The sequence below is a fragment of the Lepus europaeus genome (assembly GCF_033115175.1).
Source record: "Lepus europaeus isolate LE1 chromosome 21 unlocalized genomic scaffold, mLepTim1.pri SUPER_21_unloc_6, whole genome shotgun sequence".
In the NCBI taxonomy this organism is placed as follows: Eukaryota; Metazoa; Chordata; class Mammalia; order Lagomorpha; family Leporidae; genus Lepus; species Lepus europaeus.
This window is the reverse complement of record NW_026909011.1, coordinates 37,026-63,300: the sequence shown is the minus strand read 5'-3', so window position 1 is coordinate 63,300 and position 26,275 is coordinate 37,026. Positions and strand designations below refer to the sequence as shown.

At 49.8% G+C, this 26,275-nt stretch overlaps 2 protein-coding genes across 9 annotated transcripts in view; one reads left to right on the top strand and one right to left on the bottom strand.

The window, feature by feature from the left end:
- Positions 1-19,647, top strand: part of LOC133754347 (general transcription factor 3C polypeptide 1-like) — a 98,469-nt gene extending 78,822 nt beyond the window's left edge. The window contains exon 7 of the mRNA XM_062184812.1: positions 19,456-19,647. Coding sequence (XP_062040796.1) covers positions 19,456-19,607 — 152 coding nt within the window. The 3' untranslated portion in view covers positions 19,608-19,647. The remainder of the gene's footprint in view (positions 1-19,455) is intronic.
- The window catches only part of LOC133754348 (katanin-interacting protein-like), a 65,871-nt gene that overhangs the window by 17,124 nt on the left and 22,472 nt on the right, over positions 1-26,275 (bottom strand). For 4 of the 8 annotated variants that reach the window (XM_062184822.1, XM_062184823.1, XM_062184821.1 and 1 more), the window contains exons 2-3: positions 24,207-24,291; positions 21,843-21,974 (exon numbers count right to left, since the gene is read on the bottom strand). In XM_062184822.1, the coding sequence (XP_062040806.1) occupies positions 21,843-21,974; positions 24,207-24,291 (217 nt within the window). The remainder of the gene's footprint in view (positions 1-21,842; positions 21,975-24,206; positions 24,292-26,275) is intronic. The other 4 variants (XR_009865218.1, XM_062184824.1, XM_062184825.1 and 1 more) reach the window with 1 other exon arrangement.

The window sequence follows — 26,275 nt, the reverse complement described above, 5'->3', positions numbered from 1 at the left end:
TCTGAGAAAACAGACACCAGCCAGTGACAGGGTTCTTTTAGAGGTTCACGTTATGGGGACCATCATTTTCTGCCTTACTTTTTTTTTAAAGATTTACTTAATTATTTGAAAGGCAGAGTTAGAGAGAGAAAGGGGTTCTGTTTGCTGTCTCACTCCCCAAATGGCCACAATGGCCAGAGCTGTGCCGATCTGAAGCCAGGAGCCAGGAGCTTCTTCCGGGTCTCCCATGCGGGTGCAGGGGCCCAAGCACTTGGGCCATCTTCTACTGCTTTCCCAGGCCACAGCAGAGAGATGGTTTGGAATTGGAGCAGCCGGGACTTGAACTGGCACACATATGGCTTTACCCACTGTGCAACAGTGCTTGCCCCTCTACTTTTTTTTTTTTTTTTTTGATAGGTTCCCCAAACCTAAAATCCAAAATCTCCAAAATTCTAAATTCAATACATGTCGGCTCAAAGTGAGACCCTGGAGCATTTCAGTTCACGGATGTTCAACTGGCAGAATCCATGCAAACGTTCCACCATCTGGAAACCCTCCTGCTCGCAATCTTGTTCCACAAGGGCCACTCAACCTGAACTAGCATGGACACAATTTGGTAATTAGAAAAGTGGGATGCATTTACATATATGTTTAAATTCTTTCACTCCTACACATACATTCTCCATAGGAGAGGTGGGGAATGGAGGTGTGGAGGACCCTGGGCAGCCAGGGGTCTGCAAAATGCCGCCTCACTGCCCTTGGAACACATCCAGTTCCCAGAAGAGTCACTGCAATGGCAGTGAGCAGCCACACTCGATGGTGGGAGACAACAGGGCAGCCACCAACTCCTGAACAGCATATCCAGCTAACACGTTCAAGTTCAAAAGCAGCAGGGCACCGATCTCAAAGAAGAAACCCTGGAAACATAGCTCCCATGAGTCCCTCCTGAAAAAAGTTCCAAGCGGGAAAGGCCAGACAAGGAGAGATCAAAATTATGATACAAGTCCGTGGTTGATACTGCTTGAAACACCCCCCGCGTCCCAGGTGGGAGTGTCTGCTCGGAGTCCCTGCTGCTTCCTGCTCACGCGCACCCTGGAAGGCCGCAGATGATGGCTCAAGTCCTTGGGCACCCGGCACCCACAGGAGGGACTCATATGGAATTCCTGCCTCCTGGCTTTGGCCTGGCCCAGACCTGACTGTTTTGGGCTTTTGGAGAGTAAACCAGGGAATCAAAGAGTGTTCCCTCTCTCCCTCTCTGTCTCCCATCTTACAAATAAAATGAATTTTTCTTTTTGAAAAAATTTTTACAAATTTTAAGAAAATTTGTATAAAGTAAAATACACACACACACACACACACATATAGCCATGGAGAAGTTGTAGTAAAAGTGACCACTAACACCATTCTGAGACTGAACAAATTCTAGGTATGGATGCACATTAGGTTACTTATTTAAAATATTTATTTGAAAGGCAGAATGACAGAGACAGGAAGTTAGAGAGATTTTCTATCTGCTGGTTCACTCTACAAATGGCCACATCAGCCAAGGCTGGACCAGGCCAAAGCCAAGAGCCAGGAACTCCATCTGGGTCTCCCACGTGGGTAGCAGGGACCCAAGTATTTGGGCCATCTTCCGTTGCTCTCCTAGGTGCATTAACTGGGAGCTGAGTCAGAAGTGGACCAGTTGGGACTTGAATCAGCACCCAGAAATGGGATGCCAGCGACAGCTTAACTTCCTGTGCTACAATGTTGGCTCCAAGTTATGCATGTTATGAACCTAAACCCTCGGTTTAGGCAGGAAAACCAGGAGAGCATAATAAGTACACATGCCTCCTGGACTTCTTTGCCATCAAGTCAGTCAAATCCAAATAGAGTTGAAAAAAGATGACGACTCCAGCCTCTTACTATTATTTCACAGTGTACTAAACTAATAGATTTTTTTTAAAATAACATTTCTTGTAATAGATTTGAATGTCCATAATCTCTCCTGTTTCAGATTTGGTTTCTTTTTTTTTTTTTTTCAATTAAATGTATGCAAAAAAATCCAAGTGAACTTGATGCCATGTGTCTTTAGGAAATACATAGAAGAGAGAAGGCTTGGTTTTGTAGGGCTGGTACCTCCTTCACAAAGGGTAAGAATGAGCCAACTGCAGGAACCCAGGCTCCCGGGAGGCTCACGTGATGTAAAGGCAGCTGCTCTGGAGGCAAACGGCAGACGAACTCAGCAGCAACACCCTCTCGAGAAGGCCGCTCAAAACCTGTCCATCTGCGGAGATGAGGACCTTGGGCTAGTCGCTTTGAAAGCCAATCTGCCCACACTTCAAAGGGACACGGTGCTGTGAGATGTAGCAGGTGCTTTGAAGTGGTCATCCAGAACTTTCTCTGTGAAAACTTCCTTTATGGCTGTGCTTTAAAACCCCGTTATGTTCAATTTTGGTGTTCAGTGTTTAAAACGTGAAGTTCAAGCCCTCACAACAGAAAAGCCCTCTGCATGGCGGCCGGCTGCAAACAGAGCAGAAGACAAGGACTGGGTGCCGATCTGCCCCTTTGCTGAGAGCCAGGGAGGCTGTGGAGGGATGGCCAACACAGGCAGAGATTGGAAGATGCTGCTGGAGGAAGCAGCAGGTGGCTGGTGATCAGGGGATTAGTCCCTGGAATGCCCCATCTTCCCTGTGCTAGGCTAGACAAAGAGCAGAGCCGGGCGCCCATCAAACAGGACATTTTTGCGATATGATAACAACCACGATAACATCAATAGCAACAGAGACAGCTGCCAGCAGCCGGGCCTTTGAAACCTATCAGCCACTGAGCTAACCTCTGCAGGAACGTTATCTCAAGTCAGCACCCCACACTACTGCATGGTGAGGTCTCCTGAGAGCACTGAAGTGGAAGTCCAAGGTCACTCGGCTCACAATGGGAGGGCCGGGGTTTGGATAAATGAACGGCTGACTCCAGAGTCTGGGCCCTGAGCCTCATGACCATGTTTCTTCCCTGCCTGGTACCAACTTGTAATCAGCAGTCTCCGGAGCGGGATGAAAGTCAGGTGCACAGGGCCGCGGACTGGCATGGAGCTGATGAAACTGCCCATCCATACTCAAAGCTACCTCGAGGCCGCTGAATGTGTCAAAGCGTGTGGTAAGCATCAGTGGATAGAACACTGGACCTCTACTTACACTTAGGAAGGACAGCAGGTCAGGTTCAAGTTCTGGCCCTGACGCTAGCTACCCTCACCTGCAGGTGAAGTGCTGAGCCTCAGGCCCCCACCTCTAGCATGGGAAAATTGCCTGACCACGTTCTTGTTTGCAACCCCTGTGTATTTTAAATTCACTGTCTCGGGGCTGTGTGGTATAGCAGGGTAAGACGCCACCTACGATGCCAGCATCCCATATGGGTGCCAGCTTGAGTCCTGACTGCTCCACTTCTGATCCAGCTCCCTGCTAATGCGCCTGGGAAAGCAGTAGTAGATGGCCCAACTGCTTGGGCCACATGGGAGACCTGGAAGAAGCTCCTGGCTGCTGGCTTCGGATCAGCTGTTGCAGCCATTTGGGGAGTGAACCAACAGTTGGAAGACCTGTCTCTCTCTCTCTCTGACTCTACCTCTCTTTGTAATTCTGTCTTTCAAATAAATAAAATTAATCTATAATAAATAAATGGATAAAATCATAGTCTCCTACATCAATTTTGATGGAACTATGGCTAAGAAAATTTGAGTTACACATAGGCTTCAAACACCTGTGCAAATGCTTTTAGCTTTTTGATACCTTTTACTGTCTAATTTCTTTTTCTAATTTTTTTCTTCTTCTTCTTCTTTCTTTCTTTCTTTCTTTCTTTCTTTCTTTCTTTCTTTCTTTTTTTTTTTTTTTCTGAAAGGCAGAGTTACAGAGAGGCAGAGGCAGAGAAAGAGAGAGGTCTTCCATCCGCTGGTTCATTCCCCAAATGGCCGCAATGGCCGGAGCTGGGTCTACCCGAAGCCAGGAGCCAGGAGCTTCTTCCAGGTCTCCCATGCAGGTGCAGGGCCCAAGGACTTGGGCCATCTCCCACTGCTTTCCCAGGCCATAGCAGAGAGCTGGATCAGAAATGGAGCAGCCAGGACTCAAACCGGTACCCATATGGGATGCCAGCACTGGAGGCAGCAGCTTTACCCACCAGCTAATTTTCTTTCGAAGCAAAATTACTCTGGAGTTCAGTCTCTAAAGTGCATCACTGAAGAAAAAAAAAAAAATTCAATCCCTGTCTTTGAGAAAGCAGTGCCGTAAGAGAAAAGAGCAGGGACGAAGGAGGCAGAGGCACAGGGATCTGCTGTGTGTTTCCTGGCTGCCAGGCTCCTGGGCAGGCCCCTCAGGACCACCCTGTCTTATGGCCCGAGACTGCCCAGAGCAGGTGCGCTGCAGGAAGGATCACGCAGCAGGAAGTTAGACAGGGAAGGCAAGACAGAGACCCAACAGCAAGGAAGGCCACTGGCTCACGACAAATTCTGAGGAATCCCTGAAAGACAGATGGGGTCACATCCATGAAGAACCAAATGCAGAGGAGCTCCAGACCAGGACACGGGCAGGACAATTTGCAATCGAGTGTGGGGTGTGTGCATGGCGGGGCGGGGTACTGAGCCCAGAGTCGAGGTCAAGGGAGAGGAAGCACGTGAAGAGGCGTCCAATGGCGGCGGCAGCGGCAGCAGGGTGGAGGGGAGCCCCTGGCGGCAGGGTGGAGGGGAGCCCCTAAAGGGCTTGACCCTCCCTGGCTGTGTTAGGTAAGAGGCAGCAGAGCTGCTCACCCACAGGCTAAAACCAATAAACAAACTGATACTGAGATATTCATGTGGATCAAAGGTACACCCTATCAGATTGGAAATAGATGAAGCACAAATGGAGAACTATAAGGGAACATGGGTGGCCGGCGCCGTGGCTCAACAGGCTAATCCTCTGCCTTGTGGCGCCGGCACACCGGGTTCTAGTCTCGGTCGGGGCACCGGATTCTATCCCAGTTGCCCCTCTTCCAGGCCAGCTCTCTGCTGTGGCCCAGGAGTGCAGAGGAGGATGGCCCAAGTGCTTGGGCCCTGCACCCGCATGGGAGACCAGGAGAAGCACCTGGCTCCTGGCTTTGGATCAGCGCGATGCACCAGCCGTAGTGGCCATTGGAGGGTGAACCAACGGCAAAAAGGAAGACCTTTCTCTCTGTCTCTCTCACTATCCACTCTGCCTGTCAAAAAAAAAAAAAAAAAGGGAACATGGGTAAGATCACAAGAGTTGATCAGGTCACATACACAAAAATAGCTAAGGATCTACTGCAGTAGTTTGCTAAGGAGGATAAGAACTTGCAGGAGCCTGATTAAAAATGTAGATTAAGATGAGTACTCTATGCCCCCTCCGGATCCACTTCTGTATGTAGGGTATGAGAATTTACATTTTTAATAAGCAGCCCCAGCGATTCTGATATGGGTGGTCTGGAACTGTATTTTAAGAATCTCTAAGCTAGATAACAATAACTAAGGGCTTGATTTAGCAGATGTGCTGAGAACTTTGTGCCCAAAAGAGAATGATTATTCTTTTAAAATATCATAGAGGATTCATAAAAATGATCTGGTTGACCACAAACAAAACCTTAAGAAAGGGACCAGCGCTGTGGTGCAGTACATTAATCCTCCACCTGCAGTGCCAGCATCCCACGTGGGCACCAGTTCGGGTCCTGGCTGCTCCTCTTCCGATCCAACTCTCTGCTATGGCCTGGGAGAGCAGTAGAGGATGGTCTGAGAGCTTGGGCCCCTGCACCCGTGTGGGAGACCCGGAAGAAGCACCTGACTCCTGGCTTCAGAATGGCATAGCTCTGGCCGTTGCAGCCATTTGGGGAGTGAACCAGTGGATGGAAGACCTTTCTCTCTGTCTCTGTCTCTATCTGTAACTCTACCTCTCAAATAAATAAATTGGTTAAAAAAAAAAAAAAAGCCTTAGTAAACTCCAGGAAGATACAAACAGGCCATTCTCTGATTACAATGTAGTAAAAATGAGAAATTAACACAAAAGGATAGTAAAAAATCAAACAAAAACTATTTACTGGGCCGGCGCCATGGCTCAGTAGGCTAATCCTCCGCCTTGTGGCGCCGGCACACCGGGTTCTAGTCCCGGTCGGGGTGCCGGATTCTGTCCCGGTTGCCCCTCTTCTAGGCCAGCTCTCTGCTGTGGCCAAGGAGTGCAGTGGAGGATGGCCCAAGTGCTTGGGCCCTGCACCCCATGGGAGACCAGGAGAAGCACCTGGCTCCTGCCTTTGGAACAGCGCGGTGCGCCGGCCATAGCGCGCCTACCGCGGCGGCCATTGGAGGGTGAACCAACGGCAAAAAGGAAGACCTTTCTCTCTGTCTCCCTGTACTGTCCACTCTGCCTGTCTAAAATAAATTTAAAAAAAAAAAAGAATGAACATTATTCGAAAATCTGAAAATAACAAATGCTATAAATATAAATATCATTATTTAAAAAAAAAACTATTTACTTAGAATGTTTAGAAAAATTTCCCTAAACATGGATAAGAAAAACAAACCCTGAAGTCACAAACCAATTAGAAATAAAAGACAATGAAAGCACTACACAGTAAAATTTGTGAGGCAAGGACAAAGCTATACAAAGAGGAAAATGTATAACCTTAAAATTCATACGCTAGGAGACTGAAAATAAATATAATTTATGAACCAGGATTACAGGGGTGAGGGTGGAAAATCCTAAAATTAAAGCAGAAATTAAACCCGTATTTTACTCAGTTTTCCTCTGAGCCGTGTGAATATTGTTTAACAAGAAAGCATTTACATATTGAGTGTTATTTTAAAAAGGCTACAAAATGATGTGAAAATGCCTAAGAACTCTAAGTAGACTACACATGCAGGCCATAAAGAAGATGCTCCATTCTCACATCAGTTCAGAGGTCATTACGTCATAGTTTGTTAGGCAGTTTCACATTATTTTGTAGCCTTTTTTATAACATCTAATACAAAAGTATTAATAATATTCAAGGGACTGGTGTTGTGGCATAGCAGGTAAAGCTGCTGCCTGTGACACCGGCATCCCATATGGGCGCCGGTTCTAGTCCTGGCTGCTCCACTTCTGATCCAGCTCTCTGCTATGGCCTGGGAAAGCAGTAGAAGATGGCTCAAGTGCTTGGGCCCCTGCACCCACATGGGAGACCCGGAAGAAGCTCCTGGCTGCTGGCTTCAGATCAGTGCAGCTCCGGCCGTTGCAGTCATCTGGGGAGTGAACCAGCGGATGGAAGACCTCTCTCTCTCTCTCTCTCTCTCTCTCTCTCTCTCTCTCTCCCCCTCTCTCAAAATAAACAAATCTTTTTAAAAAAAAAACAGTCAAACAACTCAGAAGAAAACTGAGCAAAATACAGAAAGCTCTCTCCACCCTCTGGTCCACCAGATCCGGCCTTCTGTTTTTCCACACTTCATGACTTATCATCCGTTTATTCATGTGTCTATTGCTCTATCTCATGTCATTTCTGCTTTTACCTTACCCTCTCCTCCACCCTCAGCCTTGCAACTTGGCTCCTGAAGTCAAATGTTTAATGAAGACCAGAACGCGCTTAATCCTGCGGGGCTTGTATTTCTACATGGTGACAGCTGGCTACCACTGTCCTGCACAGCCCTCTCCACTGCCCACCAGACCATGCCCTGGGCCAGGTTTGTTACTTGTTACACACCTAACTGCTTTTTTTTTTTTTTTTAAGATTTTATTTATGTATTTGAGAGGTAGTTACAGAGAGAGAGGGAGAGAGGGAAAGACAGAGAGAAAGGTCTTCCATCTGCTAGTTCACTCCATTGCTAGTTCACTCCCCAGATGGCCACAATGGCCAGAGCTGAGCCGATCCGAAGCCAGGAGCCAGGAGCTTCTTCCAGGTCTCCCACGTGGGTGCAGGGGCCCAAGGACTCGGGCCATCTTCCACTGTTTTCCCAAACCATAGCAGAGAGCTGGATCGGAAGTGGAGCATCCGGGACTCGTATCAGCACCCGTATAGGATGCCGGCACTGCAGGCGGTGGCTTTACCCACTCGTGTGATTTAAAAGTCTTTTAGGGCAGACATTCCATCTAGCAGTTCCGACCCCCACATCCCACATGGGAGGGCCTGGGTTTGTTGCCTGGTTCTGCTCCCCATTCCAGCTTCCAGCTAACAATACACACCCTGGGAGGCAGCAGCTAAGGACCAAGTACTTGGGTCCCTGGTCACCCACGTAGGAGACTCGGAATGAGTTCCCAGCAGCCAGCTTCAGCCTGGCACGGCCCTGGTTGTTGCCAGCATTTGGGGAATGCACCAGCAGATGGGAGATTTCTGTCTGTCTCCCTCTGTCTCTCAAGTAAATGAAATAAAATGCCTAAAACGGTTCTTTGAAATTATCATCATGTGCCCCAAATTCCAATATTTCAGAATCCAAAATGTATCTCTCAACTGACTCCTCTACCAGAAGCAGCACAAAAATCTTTGTCGTTTTACGGGTCCTGATTCATGGTTTGGCAAATACTGTCACTATAATTATAACATAGTGATGTGATGATTGAACTCGGCTTGTGTGGGCTGGCCAGGATGTCTAACCAACAACTCCCTCCCTCCCTCCCTCATTGATTCAATCAATCAACTATTCAATTCATTTGCTTAACAAAGATTTGCATACTCCCTCTATGCCAGGCACTTTTCTAGGGACCAGAAACATGGCAGCTCATCTCTGTTCTCTATAAAGCTTAGATCTGGATCGGGGAGGAATGTTTCAGGCCCTAAATGTATACCTTACAAATGACCTACAGAAATAGACCACAGGGTGCCGGCATGGGCATGGTGGTACAGTGAGTGAAGCCACCTCTTGCAGTGTTGGCATCCTATGTGGGCACTGGTTCGAGTCTGGCTGCTCTACTTCTGATCCAACTTTCTGCTATAGCCTAGGCAAGCAGTGGAAGATGGCACAAGTGCTTGGGTCCCTGCACTCATGTGGGGGACCTGGAAGAAGCTCCTGGCTTCTGGCTTCGGCCTGGCCCAGCCTGACTGTTGCAGCCATTTGGGGAATGAACCAGCATATGGAGGATTCTTTCTCTCTCTTTCTGCTCCTGCCTCTCCTGACTTTGAAATAAATAATCTTTTAAAGAAAATAGCTCTTGGGTGGGTAAGGGCTCCATGAACTATGATGTATCCTCTACTCTATGGCTATTATCATACAGGAATAGGGTTTTCCTTTAAACTTGACCCAGAATTTATGACTTCAGACCTGGCAGGCATAGGAAACATAACCTAACCTCCCAAAACCTCCAGAGGACTGTGTGACTTGGCCAAGGTCTCCAGGCTTGCTGAGTCTAGGCCACTTGCTGTCTACTCCCCCAGGTAGGAACTGCAAGTCCAATGCCTTCAGAAGATGTAAGGTGATATAAAACATCCAGGGGAGTGGTGGCGTGGAGACCAGGGACAACTTGAGACGCGTGCTCAGAATAAGTTTCCTAATTCGCAATAAAGCAGCACCAGCGATGAGCTCAGCTCTCCGCCAGGATGGCTCACAGGTCTGGGGGCTGAGGCTGGCCCTGTTAGTCCAGGTCCAGGTCTGAGCCCTGCCCTGTGGCCATACCCCCTCCCACTGAGCACTCATTTCTGTATTTCGGTATATCTTTTCCAAGCCCTAAGAATTTTTTAAAAATTTTAAAAAGGCTTTCCTACATGCCTCTATTTTCTCCGGATTATTTTCCCTCAAGTTTGAGCCATATTTTGAATATGACCAAAGTTAAAAAAGAAAAAAAAATTAACTGACACATTAATGCCTTCACATGACACAACATTAATTTTTTTAAATTTATCTAAGTTTACCTTTTTTAATAGTAAAGACATAGATTAATTTTATATGAAAATGTCTCAGGAATATCTCAGGACTTTCTTGCCTTCTAGAATGTACAGTAAGGGTGGGTGTTTGCATTGTGGCTAGGATGCTGCCTGGTTCGTGTCCCACCTCCCCTGCTTCAGACCAGCTCCCTGCTCATGTGGACCCTGGGAAGCAGCAGACGACGGCTCAAGTACTTGGGTCCCTGCCACTTACAAAAGAGAATCAGATGGAGCTACAAGCTCCTAGCTTTGGCCTGGTTCATCCCTGGCTGTGGTAGGCATTTGGGGGAATGAACCAGTGGACAGAAGAACTCTATTTTTGTCTCACTCTTTCCATCTCTTTAACTTTCAAATAAAATTTAAATAAATAAGTAACTTTTAAAAAGATGTATTTATTTATTTGAAAGGCAGAGTTACAGATAGGGAGAGAGGGAGAGTCAGAGAGAGAAGTCTTTTCCATCTACTGGTTCATTCCCCAAATGGCCGCAATGGGCAGAGCTGGGCTGATGTAAAGCCAGGAGCAAGAGCTTCTTCTGGGTCACCCACACTGGGGCAGGGCCCAAGCACTTGGGCCATCTTCTACTGATTTCCCAGGCCACAGCAGAGTGCTGGATCAGAAGAAGATCAGCCAGGACTCGAACCGGCACCCATTTGGGATGCTAGCACCACAGATGGAGGCTTAACCTACTACACCACAGCACTAACCCAATAAGTAAATTTTAAAAGTTCTGTAGTTCCCCCATACATGGGCGATGTGTTCTAGGACCCCCAGTGGATCTCTTTAAACCACCAAACTCTATATACACTATATTTCTCCTTATACATACATACCCAAGATAAAGCATAATTTATAAATTAGGCACAAATAAGAGATTAATACAGCAACTAACAATCAAATAGAACAACTATAACCATATGCTGTAATAACAGTTCTATGAATGCGCTTTCTCTTGCATGTGCTATACCTCAATGGTCAATCTGATAACTGAGACAGCCCCCAAGGAGTAACAGATGGGCAGCACAGACAGCGTGGATGCGTGGACAAAGAGATGATCCCCACCCACCCACCAGGCGGGACAGAAGGGGACAGTGTGAGTTCTTGTCCCGCTACTCAGGACAGCATGCAACTGAAAACTGATGAACTGTTTATTTCTGGAATGTTCCATGTATTATTTTCACACCTCAGTTGACCTCAGATAACTGGAACCACGGAAAGTGAAACCACAGATAAGAGGGAAATTGCTGTAGCTTGAAGTCATTTAGTCTTTTCTTGATACTAATGGTCAGTGATTTGTGTAGAAGTTGACCTATAGTGAGACGTTGTCAACAGCAATTTTTTTTTCTTGTCTATGTTTTTCTGTGACTTCATCTCCCACCTGAATTTCCAGAAGTGTAGGATATGGTTCCAAAGAGCAGGGCAGACCCTGCCCCCAACCCTCCCCTGCGAACCTCTGTGGATCTGTGTTGTTTTCACACTTTTTAGTCATCTTAATTTGGCATGACGCAGAAGAGTTGTTAACTTTGATTTTTAAACATCTTTCTTCTGTAGTTCCCCAAATCCAAGCCACAGAGTTCAAAGTACTCAGAAAATGTTCCTTCCATGTGAGGTGTGCTCTAATCTTCAGGCTGCTGGATCAAAATCCCTGGCAGCTCTTTTGTCAAAAAATGTGTTACCTTTTAGACGCCAATTCTGTTAGCTCAAAAACCAGCCTAAAATATGCAACATTAAAATTTTTATTTATTTTTATTTCATTTGAAGGCAGAGAGAGAGAGAGAGAGAGAGGGAGAGAGAGAGAGAGAGGCAGACACATAGAGATCTTCCATCCACTTGGGTTTACTCCCCAAGTGCCTATAAAAGCTGGGGTTGGGCCAGGCCACAGCCAGGAGCCAGGACCTCAATGTAGGTCTCCCCTGGGGGGTGGCAGGGATCACCATCCGGTGCCTCCCAGGTGCACACCAGCAGGAAGGTGGAACTGGATGTGGGGGCAGGACTGGAACCACAACTCTCTGGTAAGGGCTGTGGGGGTACCACGCAGTGTCTTAAGCACTGTGCCAAATGCCAGGCCCTAAGATCTCGTCTTTAGCAAACATCCCAAGTGGTGCCTGTGCGTGTCAGATCTTGAGGACCGCCGCTCTCCTTTCCTTCTAACCGTGGTTCTCGAACACTGCTGCAAAGCCAGACTCGTGGGAGGGACAGGACAGAGTCCCAATCAGAACCTCCAAGGGACAGGCCCGGCACGGTCGTGTTTTCCGTGATTGTTTTTTTGCTCTAGATTTGGAGCTGCTTGTGCCATTTCACGCACAGTTTGTAAGGAGCAATCCGGAGAGGTCCCATCTATCCTCGGCCCAGTTTCTTGTCAGGGTAATGTCTTGTAACAACAGTAGTACATCATCACAACTGGGAAACTGGCATTGATACACATTCCTAGTAGGTGGTTAAACTACGTCTCTCCTCTCACTTGCCTTGTGCCTCTGCTTCTACTGATATACCTCTTTTTTTTTTTTTTTTTTTTTGACAGGCAGAGTGGATAGTGAGAGAGAGAGAGACAGAGAGAAAGGTCTTCCTTTTTGCCGTTGGTTCACCCTCCAATGGCTGCCGCAGCCAGCACACCGCTCTGATCCAAAGGCAGGAGCCAGGTGCTTTTCCTGGTCTCCCATGGGGTGCAGGGCCCAAGCACTTGGGCCATCCTCCACTGCACTCCCTGGCCACAGCAGAGAGCTGGCCTGGAAGAGGGGCAACCGGGACAGAATCCGGCACCCCGACCGGGACTAGAACCTGGTGTGCCGGCACCGCAAGGCGGAGGATTAGCCTGTTGAGCCATGGCGCCGGCCATATACCTCATTTCTTTAATCTGCTAGTGTTGTATTTAATTTTACTTATTTATTTGAGAGACAGAGAGAGAGAGATAGCCAGAAAGAGAAATCCCAAACAGTCCAGGGGCTGAAGCCAGAAGCCAAGAATTCAGTCCCATGTGGGTGGCCGGAACTCAGTCACCTGAGCCACCCTGGTGCCTCCCAAGGTCTGCATTAGCAGGACGTTGAGTCCAGAGCAGAGCTGCGCCTCTTGGTGTTACAATACGGGATGCAGGCAGGCAACCTCACCTATGTCCTAACTGCTCTGCAAAATGCCTAACCTGCTTTTTTTTCCCTTTCTATTTTGAAACCATGTAAAAGCACAGAAAATTGATCATGATCGTATAATTAACACCCAGATACCCCTAGCCTGCGTTCGCCAATTACCATGTTGCCACATTCGTCCCCTGCTTTCCCCTCTTCCGTGTTATATACATAACCTTCATTCTGACCCATTGACGCATGGCTGCTGACCACACAACCCCTCATGCCTGCACTCTTCAGTGTCCCAAGCACAGGACATTCACTCGTCACAAGGCTACCGTTAGGCTTTGCCAACAGCCTGGGGGTCCCCTAGAAGCCCATGAGTTGAAGGCTTGGTCCCTAAAGCCTTAGGTAAATGGTCAACGGATTAAGGGGGGAGACTGGATACAATTCTGGAGTCCAAAGGTGGGTCTTCTAGGAGGTCCTTTGGGTGTGGCCTTGGGAGAGGCCTGGCTATCAGCTGACTTCAGCCTAGCTTCTCTTTCTCTTCCTCACTCCCCACAGGCTCCCCCCTCCATACGTGTCCCACCACTATCAGGTGCCACACTAATGAGGCCCTGAGATCTTGGACTGTGAATGGCCCAAACCGCAAGCTGAAGTGAGCTTTCTTCCTTCCCGAGTAGCTCCTCTCACGTCTCTAGGTTGTAGTAACAAAAGCTGAGTAATATAGCCATGGTACCATGAATGTATGCAGGAAATGTAATGTTGATGCAGTATCATTTTCAAGGCCTTGTGAATTTCGGGAAACCACCGTTCAATGGAGCAATTCCTCTGACCACGTTGCAGGAGGGTGAACTCGCTGTACCTACCTTTCATCGGGTGCGGCCCCAAGCCTTTCTCAGGTCTCAGGCCATTGGTGTCTGCAAAGACCCCAGGCCAGTTGGTTTGTAAGCTGTCCTTCAACTTGGGTCTGTCTGGTTGTTTCCTCATCGGGTTTCATTTTTGAAAAACATTTCTCATCTACATTCTCAGCTACGGCTTCACTGGGGAGCTATTTGGCTAAGGAGAGGTTCCCTCTGTTATGGCTTAAACACTGTGAAGCCGGCGCCGTGGCTCAATAGGCTAATCCTCCTTCTTGCGGCGCCGGCACACCGGGTTCTAGTCCCAGTTGGGGTGCCGGATTCTGTCCCGGTTGCCCCTCTTCCAGGCCAGCTCTCTGCTGTGGCCCAGGAGTGCAGAGGAGTATGGCCCAAGTGCTTGGGCCCTGCACCCCATGGGAGACCAGGAGAAACACCTGGCTCCTGTCATCGGATCAGCGCAGTGCGCCGGCCGCAGCGGCCATTGGAGGGTGAACCAACGGCAAAGGAAGACCTTTCTCTCTGTCTCTCTCTCTCACTATCCACTCTGCCTGTCAAAAAAATAAATAAATAAAATAAAAAAATAAATAAAACACTGTGAAGCCTAACTGATGGATGGCTACCTCTGAGCACCTCACCCCCAGGCAGAAGATCGATAATATTCACAACAGACTGTGGCACAACCTCAAGCAAATGCAGGCCTGGGTCGTTCCCAGCCTGTCACTGCTCATTCCAAGGAACAGGGAATCGTGGTGCCCGGGGTTTCTCTGAGGCCTGAGTGAACAACATCACTTCTTCCTTCTTCAATTTTTTCAAACTGTAACATGGCAATGAAGATACCTAGCATTTTTTTTCTAAAAAAATTTTTTTTTATTTATCTATTTGAAAGCCAGAGTTACAGAGAGAGAGAGAAAGAGAAAGAGAAAACCTCCATCCGCTGGTTTACTTCCTAAATGGCTACAACAGCCAAGGCAGAGGCAGGTCAAAGCCAGGAGCCGGAGTTTCTTCTAGGTCTCCCATGTGGGTACAGGAACCCAAGTACCTGGGCCATCCTCCAATGCTGTCTCAGGCACATTAGCAGGGAGCTGGATCAGAAGTGGAGCAGCCAGGACATAACCGGCACCCATATGGGATGCCAGCGTGGCAGGCCAGCGGCTTAACCTGCTACGCCACGATGCTTGTCCTGATAGTTAGCATTTAACTCTCAGGTCTGATGTAGTGATGGATGGTACATCCTCAATGTGGTGCTTAGCACTCAGTACACGTTCATGTACTGTGAGCTCTTGCTCTCATTTTTAAAACCATCATGAAGAAAAGGCAACTGACAGGAGAAATTATTTGTAAACTATACAACTGATAAAGGATTAATAATCAGAGTATATAAAGAGATCAAGAAACTCAAAAACAATAAAGCAAACAACTCAGTTAAGAAATGGGGAAAGGACTTGAATAGGCATTTTTCAAAAGAGGAAATCCAAATGCCCAACAGACACATGAAAAAAAGGTTCAGGATCACAAACTATCAGGGAAATGCAAATCAAAACCACAATGAGGCTTCACCTCACCCCAGTCAGAATGACTTTCATACAGAAATCAACAAACAACAAATGCTGGTGAGGATGTCAGGAAAAAGGTACCCTAATCCACTGTTGGTGGGAATATAAACTGGTATAGCCACAATGGAAGACAGTATGGAGATAACTCAGAAATCTGAATATCAACCTACCATATGACCCAGCCATCCCACTCCTGGGAATTTATCCAAGGAAAATGAAATCAGCATATTAAAGAGTGATCTGTACCCCCATGTTAATTTCAGCTCAATTTGCAATAGCTAAGACATGGAATCAACCCGAATGCCTATCAATTGAAGATCAGATAAAGAAATTATGGGATATGTACACCATGGAATACTACACAATGGTTAAAAAAAAAAGAAATCCTGTCATTTGCAACAAAATGAATGCAACTGGAAAACATCATACTTAGTGAAATAAGCCAGTGCTAAAAGGACAAATTCCATCTCTTCTCCCTGATCTGTGATAACTAATGGAGCACCTAAAAGGTAATCTATAGAAATGAAATTGACACTTTGAGATGCAATGACTTTGTATAGCCTTTGTCTCAACTGTTAATGAACAGTTTTTTTCATACTATTTGTCGAACTCTTTACTTAGTACAGAGTTAACCGTATGTGCGTAAAGTTAATTGAAAATAGATCTTGGTGAGGCCGGCACTGTGGTATAAGCAGGTAAAGCTGCTGCCTGCAGCACCAGCATCCCACATGGGCACCAGTTTGAGTCCTGGCTGCTCCACTTCCAATCCAGCTCCCTGCTAATATGCCCGAGAAAGCAGCAGAGGATGGCCCAAGTCCTTGGACCCCTGCACTCACATGGGAGACTGGGAAGCAGCTCCTGGCTCCTGGCTTCTGCTAGCCCAGCCCTGCCCTGCTCCTTGAGGCCATTTGGAGAGTGAACCAATGGATGGAAGATTCTTTGTCTCACCTCTCTCTCTCTCTCTCTCTCTCTCTCTGTAACTCTGCCTTTCAAATAAATAAATAAATCTTTTTAAAAAGAAAACAAATCTTAGTAAAAAATAAGAATGGGAATAGTAGAGTGAGGAGGAAGAAAGGTGGGAGTGTTGGTTGGGAGGGTGGGTATGGTTGGAAGGATCACCATGTTCCTAAAGTTGTATTTATGAAATGCATGAAGTTTGTATTCTTTAAATCAAAAGTTTCTGGGGGGAAAAAAACATTGCCAAAAAAAAATTCATGTGTTTTAAGTCTTCTGGTGGGCAGGCCAGAGTTTTTTCTGTTAGAGCCAAATCCTTTTGTTAATCTATGTGGTTGTCACAGAAGCTCTCGTGGGGCCCATCTTCTGCCCCAGCAACTTGGCTATGGGAGAAGTGCTGGCAACTTCCTGCTTAGGGTGCTGGGACTCCACCTTACCATTACACCCTGAGAAGTTAAAAGGATTCTTTCTCTGTACTGCTGGGAGGGTCAGGCCCTTGTAGGTTCAGAAGGGAGAAATTAAAGTCACAGGGTGTGGTGCCATAGAGACAAGCACAGAGACCTAGGCATGGTAGAAGCAGCCTACAGTCCTGAAGATATGAGGGAGGCATCATTCTTCTTTTGGGGCCCCTGCCTCCCCTCTCTGTCTCCTCACCCTCTGCTCTCACTCCCAAAGGTGAACTGATTGCACTCTTGCTGTCCCGGCGCCACTGCAGGCACAGCCAATACCAACACCAGGATTCAAACTCATGCTACCAACTCCCAAAACAGCGCTCTGACCCAATGAACTGCATGATGGTTGGGGGAGTGCTGGCATGGAAAGATAGCTATGGGATGTTGTCAAGTAAATAAAGTACAATCATCAAATGGCATGGATAGTACAATCCCTTTATATTATGGTAATATTTTTTTTTTACAAAGGTACCCAGTTAAGGGTTATTACATGGTAGTCCCAAATGGCAGAAGTATCCAAGCAATGGAACTGCCTTAAAAGTGGTCCCTCAGGGGTAGGTGTCCCGCACAGTGGTTAAGCTGCTGCTTGGGATGCCCACATCCCATATCAGAGTCCTGGGTTCGAGTCCTGACTCTGCTTTTGATTCCAGCTTCCTGCTCATGTGCACCCTGGAAGGCAGTGGTGATGACTCAAGTACCTCAATCCCTGACACCCACCTGGGAAACCCAGGTGGGAGTTCTGGGACCCTGGATTCAGCTTGGCCCAGCTCTGGCTGTTGTAGACATTTGGAAAGCAAACCTGTGAATGGAAGATCTCTTTGTCTCCGCCTTTCAAATCAAACTAAATAGATAGATGAATAAATACAATATTATGAAAAAGCAATCCCGCATTTTTCAAGAATCACTGTTGAAATGGATGAAGGACAACTGCAGAGATTTGCTACAGGGCCCTGTGGGGTGGGGTGCGCTGATCACAGGGGACAGATGCTTGGCCCTGAGAGCTGTATGCATCTGTAATAACGTTGAATGGTGATCGTGGGAAGACCCCTGGGCCGCCAGCTCCAGAACCCACACGATGGGAACAGACTCCTGAAGGTTTCCAGGAGACGTCCATGGGACGGGGGTCACACCTTCCCCTTATTTCTCTTGCTCTTGGATAACTCCACTGGGGGAACATCAGGGGACCGGGACATCCCTGGTTGACTTTCCTTAGGTGCAAGGACACCTTTCATTTTTAGTCTGGAGGGTTTAAACCAGCTGACTCACAGTCAGTGAGAGCCCCACATCATCCCAGCCCTCAAGCCCTGTGCAACCTGATCCATGCCTGCTTCCCTGGCCGCACCTCCTCTTCCTCACCGTGCCCCCGCTCTGTAACCACGCTGGCCTCCTTGCCAGCGTTCCACCTCGGGCCTCTGCACCTGCTCCTCCAGGGGCCTGGATGCTCTGCTCTGCGTGGCTCACTCTCTCCCTTCTTATGGTCTCTACCACGATATCACCTCAGCTCTCTTTCTTAGAAGTCCCCACCACCTCCTGATCTATACTCATTTACCATCTTTTTATAATTCTTTTATTTTGAAAGGCAGAGACCCAGAAGATATGGACATACAACACACACACACACACACACACCAATGCCCACAACAGCTGGGGCTGAGCCAGGCCAAAGAAGCCAGGAGCCAGGAACTCCACCTGGATCTTCCACATGGGTGGCAGGGACCCAACTACTTGAGTCCTCACCTGCTCCCTCGCCTTCCAGGGTGCTCGACAGCAGAAAGCTAGAATCAGGAACAGAGCTTGAACTCAAGACCAGGCACTCTGCTGTGGGATGCAGGTGTCAAGTGGCATTTTTTTTTTTGAAGTTTTATTTTATTTATTTGAAAGAGTTACAAAGAAAGGCAAAGCCAGAGAGAGAGAGGGTTCTTCCATCTGCTGGTTTACTCCCCAAATGACCGCAACAGTCAGAGCTGCACTGATCTGAAGCTAGGAACCAGGAGCTTCTTCCGGGCCTCCCATGTGGGTGCAGGGGCCCAAGCACTTGGGCCGTCTTCTGCTTTCCCAGGCCATAGCAGAGAGCTGGATCAGAAGTGGAGCAGCCAGGACTCGAACCAGTGCCCATATGGGATGCCGGCACTGCAGGCGGTGGCTTTACCCACTACGCCACAGTGCCAGCCCCTCCTAAGTGGCATTTTAACAGCTGTACCAGATGCCTGCCCCATCATCCATCTTATCTGCAGTGTTGAGAACTTGGTGGTGGGGACTGCGGCACACCGGGGAACACACACCTGTCCAAGGGGACACCCGCTCCCCAGCCCCACTCATTGCTATCGTAGAAGAAAGTGGCTCCTAAGCCTTCTGATTTTTCAGCGCAAGCCCCTGGCTCAGGCTTTCACACAGCATCTCCTGAGTCTTAAATGTCAGCTAGGAAATCACATCTTTGAAAAGCACCGTGCAGGTCGGCGGGGTGGAGGCCAGGAGAACATGTCTGCAGCACACAGGTTTGTGAACGCACAGCCACGGGGAAATTGAAGTTCACGGAGGGTCTGATTGAAGGCAAAGAGGCCGGTGTGTTTCAACAGCGAGGGTCGGAAGACAAGTACCTCCGCGGACACGCATTTCCTATTGCTCCATTGTGGGCTGCGCTTGCAAACAGTGAGAGGCGGCTGAGTGTGTGTGCCCACGCTTTCTTTTTCTTTCCCTATTCCATCTGCATCCCTGAAGGCTTCTGCCATCCCCGGAAAACTAGTGCTGCCATTTGCCTCTTTTATTTAGCAGGAAATTTCCAAGGGGAAATGGACTGTGAAGCCTTAAGGAGAGCCCCCTCAAGATGGGGTTTTTGGAAAAAGGGAGAGAAAGAAATACAATCAAGCACTCACAGGGAAGAAAATGAAATGCTGGCAGAGCAGCAGCCATGCCAATTCTGAGCAGGTGCACAGAGGAACACTAACGGAACCCAGGAGCAGGTGAGGGAGCCTTATGGGGCAGGGAGCTTGGGAGCTTGCGTAGGAGGGACTGCGGGCTCACCGCACAGCAGGTGCTGGATGCCTGGCCGACGGCAGACTGCTACAGCCCCTTGTCTGCAGGGCACACACGCATACTGGGGCATGGATGCGAGGCCGGCCCTGCGGCAGGTGCAACGTGGCTGAGGATCAGCCTCCCCAACAGACGAAGGCAAACGCACGGCTCCGTTTGCTCACTCTGATTCTGAGCAGAGGACAAAAGCATACTGTGTGTGTGTGCATGTGTGTGTTGTGTGGCCGGAGTTTTCAAGTCGACGAAGACCACAGCTTTTCCTACTGCTTAATTCCCGTTTCACCGGTGGGCCAGAGAAACAAGGACACGGAGTCGTTCCACAGGCAAGGACAAGGACTCTTTGTTTTTGAGGAAGACAAAAATTTGCAATTTACTCCCAGCCCCCTGGGACCCCCCACGTGGAACAACAAGGTGAGGCCCGCTTCTCGCCTGGCCCTCCATCATCAGCAGACACGGCAGTGCAGACACGCCACGGAAAGCAGACACATGTTCCCTGGACCACAGGCCACTCGCCTGGATGCCCACTTTCATTCTGTAAAAGCAGTTTGGGGGCATGGAAGCGCCGGGCGGAAGTGAGGCTTGGGCCCTGTGGTGAGGCTGTGCAATCTGCCCATTGCCCAGGGGCCAGCTTACCAACTTGACCATCACTTGCCATCTCTGGAGAATTCCACCTGTGCGTAACCAGGTAGACAATCTACTCACATACTCTTGACTATAAAAGCAATGCTCTCGGGGTAAATGCCAGGTAACCATCCTCAGGCACCCCCTCACCTCATTCCACATCCCATTGCTCTCCTATGCCTGCTCCCCAAATAAGCCCAGCCTCACACCCACTACACTTGCTGTTCCCTCTGCCTGGAATGCTTTTCCCATTGCTGCTTCCCAAGCTGCGCCTGCTTACCCATCACCATTCAGCTGAAATGTCATACCTAGGAGAGGCCCTCCTTCCCTCTCTCCCATACCATCTTACTGTCCTACCTTCCTGAGAATACATCAGTACCTGAAATGATCTCACTGCTTGTTCCTTTGGTTTTCTTTATGGTCTGTCTCCCGTTTGGAGAATAATAATGTAAGTTGTTTAAGAATAAATGTCTCAGCAGTTCTGTCCATTGCTCTGTCTCTGGTGTCTGGGACAGAGCCTGAAGCCCAATAACAGGTGCACGACAGATGCCTGCTCAAGGCAAGACTGGGATACACGAGGGGACTTGCAGAAGTTTGGGGAGGGGTGGGCATTTAGCCTAGTGGTTAAGGCACAGCGTAGGAGGCCCTCATTCCATGTCGCAGTGCCTGGGTTTGAGCCTGCCTCTGGCTCCTGACCCTAAGCTTCCTGCTAGTACCTTTCCCGGGGGGCAGCAGGTGATGGTTCAAGTGAAGCCACCCACACGTGGCTTCAGACTACGATTAGCTTCAGTGGGGCCCTGGTCCCAGCCATTGTGGGCATTTGGGGTGTGAACCAGCAGATGCGAGCGAGCTCTCTCTCTGCTTCTCAAGGAAATAATAATTTTTAAAAAGTTTAAAGTCCATAGAAAAATTGAATTGAAAGATTCTTATTTTTTGCATTTTTTTCCTACTCTGTGTTCCCATGAACTTAGGAAGACTCCCTCCTACTACTGCAGTTGAGAGGATATGGCAGTCTGAGTACGATGGGAGTGAGCAGCTGGCAAAGTCACGCACTGACCACGAGGACCCTGAGCCACAGCAGTTTGTGCTTGCGTTCTCTGCTGCCTACGGCGGTAACAGTGCACGTCTACATATATAGACAGACTGAGTGCCAGCTCTGCCCGCCTACCTTTCCCCACTAAACTCTGACCCAGGGCGAAGTCACTCCCTCTGGGGAGCCTTCCTGGACGCCAGTCCCCTCCTCCCTTCCCCCCATGCTTTGTCCTCACTCCTCAGCTGCTCTGTGCCATCGAGGGGCTATGTGGGGTATCAGACCCCAGCCTCACTGACCTGGGGACACCGGCATCTAGCACCCAGCCCACGTGCTCATCAAAGTGTGTTGAGATGAATACAGGAGGGAGGGACCCAGGTGCGAGTGAGGACAATGGCATGAATAACTGATGGAAAGTGTCCCAAGGGCCACCGGAGCCCTGAGCTCAGGGCACAAGGCCACGGCCAATCCCTACCTGTGGACGATCCCCAGAAACATCCATGGTCTTGGCATCGGCATCCTCAGTCGACTCAAAATCTTCCGAGTAGTCCCCGGGGGGTTCGATGTGGAGCCTCGAGCCGGCTTCTGTTCGGATCTGCACCGATCTCTATGCACAAAAATTGAGACAGCTTCAGAGATGGGGGTAGTGAACGTCTGTGTTCCTCCCAGGGACGTGGACTAGCATGGGAGGGGCTGAGCACAGGAGTCTGGCGCAGCTGGGGGGTCTCACACAGGCCGGCACCACGTGGGTCGGGCCACCTGGGCTCAGAAGTCTTCACTGCCTCTTACTGGAACTTCCCAAGTATGTGCCGCAGAGTTCTTAAAAACAACCTTTCTGGGGCTGGCGCTGTGGCGCAGTGGCGCAGTGGCGCTGTGGCGCAGTGGGTTAAAGCCCTGGCCTGCAGTGCTGGTATCCCATATGGGCACCGGTTCTAGTCCCAGCTTCTCCTCTTCCAATCCAGCTCTCTGCTATGGTCTGGGAAGGAAGTGGAGGATGGCCCAAGTCCTTGGGCCCCTGCACTCGCATGGAAGACCTGGAAGAAGCTCCTGGCTTCAGATCGGCCCAGCTCCAGCCATTGCAGCCATCTGGGGAGTGAACCAGTGGATGGAAGACCTCTCTCTCTGTCTCTACCTCTCTCTGTAACTCTTTCAAATAAATAAAATAAATCTTTTTTTAAAAAAAAAAAAAAACCCTTTCCATTTGAGATGATCAGGCCTTTGGGAAGTATTCAGCTTCTCAAAAAGGGCCTTGTGAGCAAGTGATTTTGATCATTTTTTGGGGGCGGCACTTTGGCGTAGCAGGTAAGGCTGTCACCTACAGTGCCAGCATCCCATATGGGTGCCAGTTCAAGTCCTGCTGCTCCACTTCCAATCCAGCTCTCTGCTGTGGCCTTGGGCCCCTGTACCCACGTGGGAAACCTCGAGGAAGCTCCTGGCTCCTGGCTTTGGATCAGCTCAGCTGTTAACGGTCATTTGGGGAGTGAACCAGCAGATAGAAGATCTCTCTCTCTCTCTCTCTCTCTCTCTCTCTCTCTCTCCTGCCTCTGCTTTTCTGCAATTCTGCCTTTCAAATAAATAAATAAATAATCTTAAAAAAAAGATCATTTTGTGAGTTCAAGATCAGCCTAGGTTTTGTCTCTCCACTCCGGGCTCCCCCCATGATCATCGTCCACACCTCCTACGAGCAGCCTACGTGGATGCCAGCCCATGGGGCCTCCTGAGCCTGAACAACAACCTGCAAACCAGAAGCTGAAATAAACCTTCTCTTTCCCAAGACACTGTTCTGGGCTGCTTTATTTAGAGCAACACAAAGCAGAATTAATACACCTGGTGTGGCAGGCTGTGGGCTGACACCCAATATCCATGTCCCCTTCTCCTCCTGCACTGAGTTCCCAGAATCCCCTGCGGCTGGGCAGGAGCCCCGAGGTGCAGGTGGGAGGCAGGATGGGTGCCTGTTCTAGGCTGTGCCCTTAAAAGGAAGAAGCTCGGCTCCCCTGGCCCTGGGTGGAGGAGGCAGTGAGCTGTCCGGGGCTGTGGGGAGGGAGGGACATCTGGAAGATGCCACGGCACAGAGTTGGTGCCTGGCTTCTCCCATGATCCCCGGGCTGCCTGCTCCTGCCTCAGCCGTGTCCTGCCAGAGACATGAGCTTCTGTGCTGCTCAAGCCTGCGTGACCGGGGCCCTGCTGTGAGAGCAGCCAGGCCTGTGCCCTCATGGAGAAAGGCAGAGTCCTCTGTGATGCAGCCCATGGCCCCACTTCTGATTCCTGGGCACGCACTCGCACGCCTGGCAATCGGGCCAAACAGAACCACCCGTAGCCGAGGAGCGCCCATCAGGAAATACCTCCACCTCCCCCTCCTGACTCGGAACACATGTGTGGCCCAAGCGTGGGAGTGAGAGTCAGGTCTGGCTGATCAGCCCATCCACCTCTCACAACAGGCCCTAGCCTGCAGATTCCGAGATGGGCCTGGAGCCACGGCAGCCAAGGAGGATGGCCCTGGGACTCCTGCTAGAGCCACGGGGAGGAGCTCTCTGCTGTAGGAGTGGTAAGATAAAGTGTGCCAGCAGCTGCTAAGGGCCGTCCTGTCCTAACACAGAGAGGAAAGGAGCTGACAGGCTGAAGTGGAGTTCTGATGAATTTGTGTAGATGCCCTGGATCCAGCTGCACCTGAAGCAAGTCCAGTGACCCTTTCTCTTTGGCTTAGACCAACATAAATAGCAATTATGTTCCTTCTGACAGTCTTGACCCTCACCTGTGCCCTAACCTCTCCGACCCCTGTGCCTTTGCTCATGCTGTTCACCCAATTTGAATGCTCTTCTCCCAAATCTCTTCCACGTACCCAAATCCTAGGTAAGTTTGGAGACAGCGCTCTCTGCCCACGCAACAGCTGTCCACTGCCTGATTCTGTGGAGGTGGCAAGATGCCTGAGGACAAGGAAGAAAGCCACATTTCAGGGTGGCCCGGAGGAAAAACAGAGGAAGCCTGGGTTGCTGGCGGCACCAACCACCCGTCTCCTATAGGCCGCCTGCCTCCACATGGCAGTCTGAGCCGTCATGGTTACTTACAGGGGAACTCAAGCCCAGTGACACTCCTGTGGCTGTATCACAGTGGGCCATGCCTGGTGAACAGCCTGAGATCTAACCTCAGGCAGACTGGCTCAGTTCCCAGAACCCTGATGCTAACTCCCTGTATGACCTAGGCAGGGCACGTCCCCTGACACCCCAGGCACCAGCTTCCCCATGTGCCAAAGCGGCACTCACGCTGTGAGGATGATACACAAGGGAGCAGGCTGGGGCTGGAGAGGCACCCACTCATGTGCCAACAGCTCTGCACAGGTGCCCGGACCTCCCCCTACCAAAGGAGGGGACACATTTCCTCCAACACGGACCCTAAAAGCAAGCCAACAACATCATCCACTCATCAGCTGGAGAAACTGCTGTGTGTTCCCAGGCTGGAGGCAGATCTGGCTGTGAGCAGGGCCCAGACTGGTGTGGGGTGAGCGTGGTGCCCAGGGCGCTATTGGAAATGGCCTCACTCTTGGGTGCCAACGTGCACGTATGCAAATCTGACTATGAGACCCCCTCAGATCTGCGCGAGGCGCCTTGCCTGTGCTTGTCCTGGTCCTGTGGCTGAGTGGTAGAAGACACAGAGCCCGAGTCCTGACTCCAGAACCTGAGTTCAAGGCAAGTCAGGCGTTACTTTCCCCGAGGCCCTGGCAAGACCCTTCCACCCCGTGTGAGGTTCTGCTGCCCCACATGCTTAGGAAATGTAGCATGTTGGAGCCTTATGGCCCCACACGACCTGCAACTCAGGCCAGGGCTCTCTTCTTCTTCAAATTCATTCATTCAATCTACTTATTTGAGGGGTAGAGAGGTAGGCAGCAAAAGATCTCCTATCTGCTGATTTAATCCCCAAATGCCCACAATAGCCAGGGCTGGGCCAGCCAGGAGCCCAGAACTCCATCCGGGTCTCTCACATGAGTGGCAGGGACCCAAGTACTTGGGTCAACACCTGCTGCCACCCAGGGTGCACATTAGGAGGAAGCTGGATGGGAAGCAGAGTCGGGACTTGAACCAGACATGGCAACACAGGACGTGAGCGTCCCAGCTGGTGGCTTAACCCCTGTGCCAAACGTCCACGGAGTGATCAAAGCTCACGCTGTGGCACGCCTCCTGCTCCCCTCAGTGCTGCCACTGCAGCTGCCACGTCACCCAATACTCCACGGTGCATTCGCTCACAACACACCCCCAGGGGAAAATGAGGCCCAAGGACATTAGACGCTCATCCAAGGTCACCCCACTAAGAAGCCGCGGAGCCTAGTGTTAAAAACCCCAGTGGCGTGGCTCCAGAGGCCAGACAACCCACCGCGACCGGCCAGCTTTTCCTGTAAACGGCTGGAGAGTACACATCTCACACCCTGCCAGTGTGTGCTCGCTGCTGTAATACTCAACTGTCCCACTGTAGCTCGAACACAGCCCCAGACAAAGCCGAAACAAATGGGCTGGCCAGGTTCCAATCACACTTGGTTTATAAGAACAGGCTGAGGCCGGATTCGGCCCAGGGACTGCAGTTTGCCAACCAATCCCTGTTCTAAGCCACCACAGGACACTGCCTCAGCAGGCCCAAGAGGGATAAATGTGCCCCACCTGGCGACAGCAGAGACCAAGCGGGCTTAGAGAATTGCCTGCGAAGATCTGAGGTACAGGAGGCAGGCAGCGGGTAAGCCACAGATGACTCAGGGCAAAGAGCTTGGAACGAGAGAGTGCAAGGGGCTAGAAAAGCAGCTGGGAAGTCTCTGTTTGCGAACAGAGAGAAGAGGTACAGAAGGAAGGTACCACTGTTTGCTTCCAGAACCTTCCAGAAGCCCCTCTGGACTCTGAGTGCCCTGTGCCGTTCCCTCCACCTCCT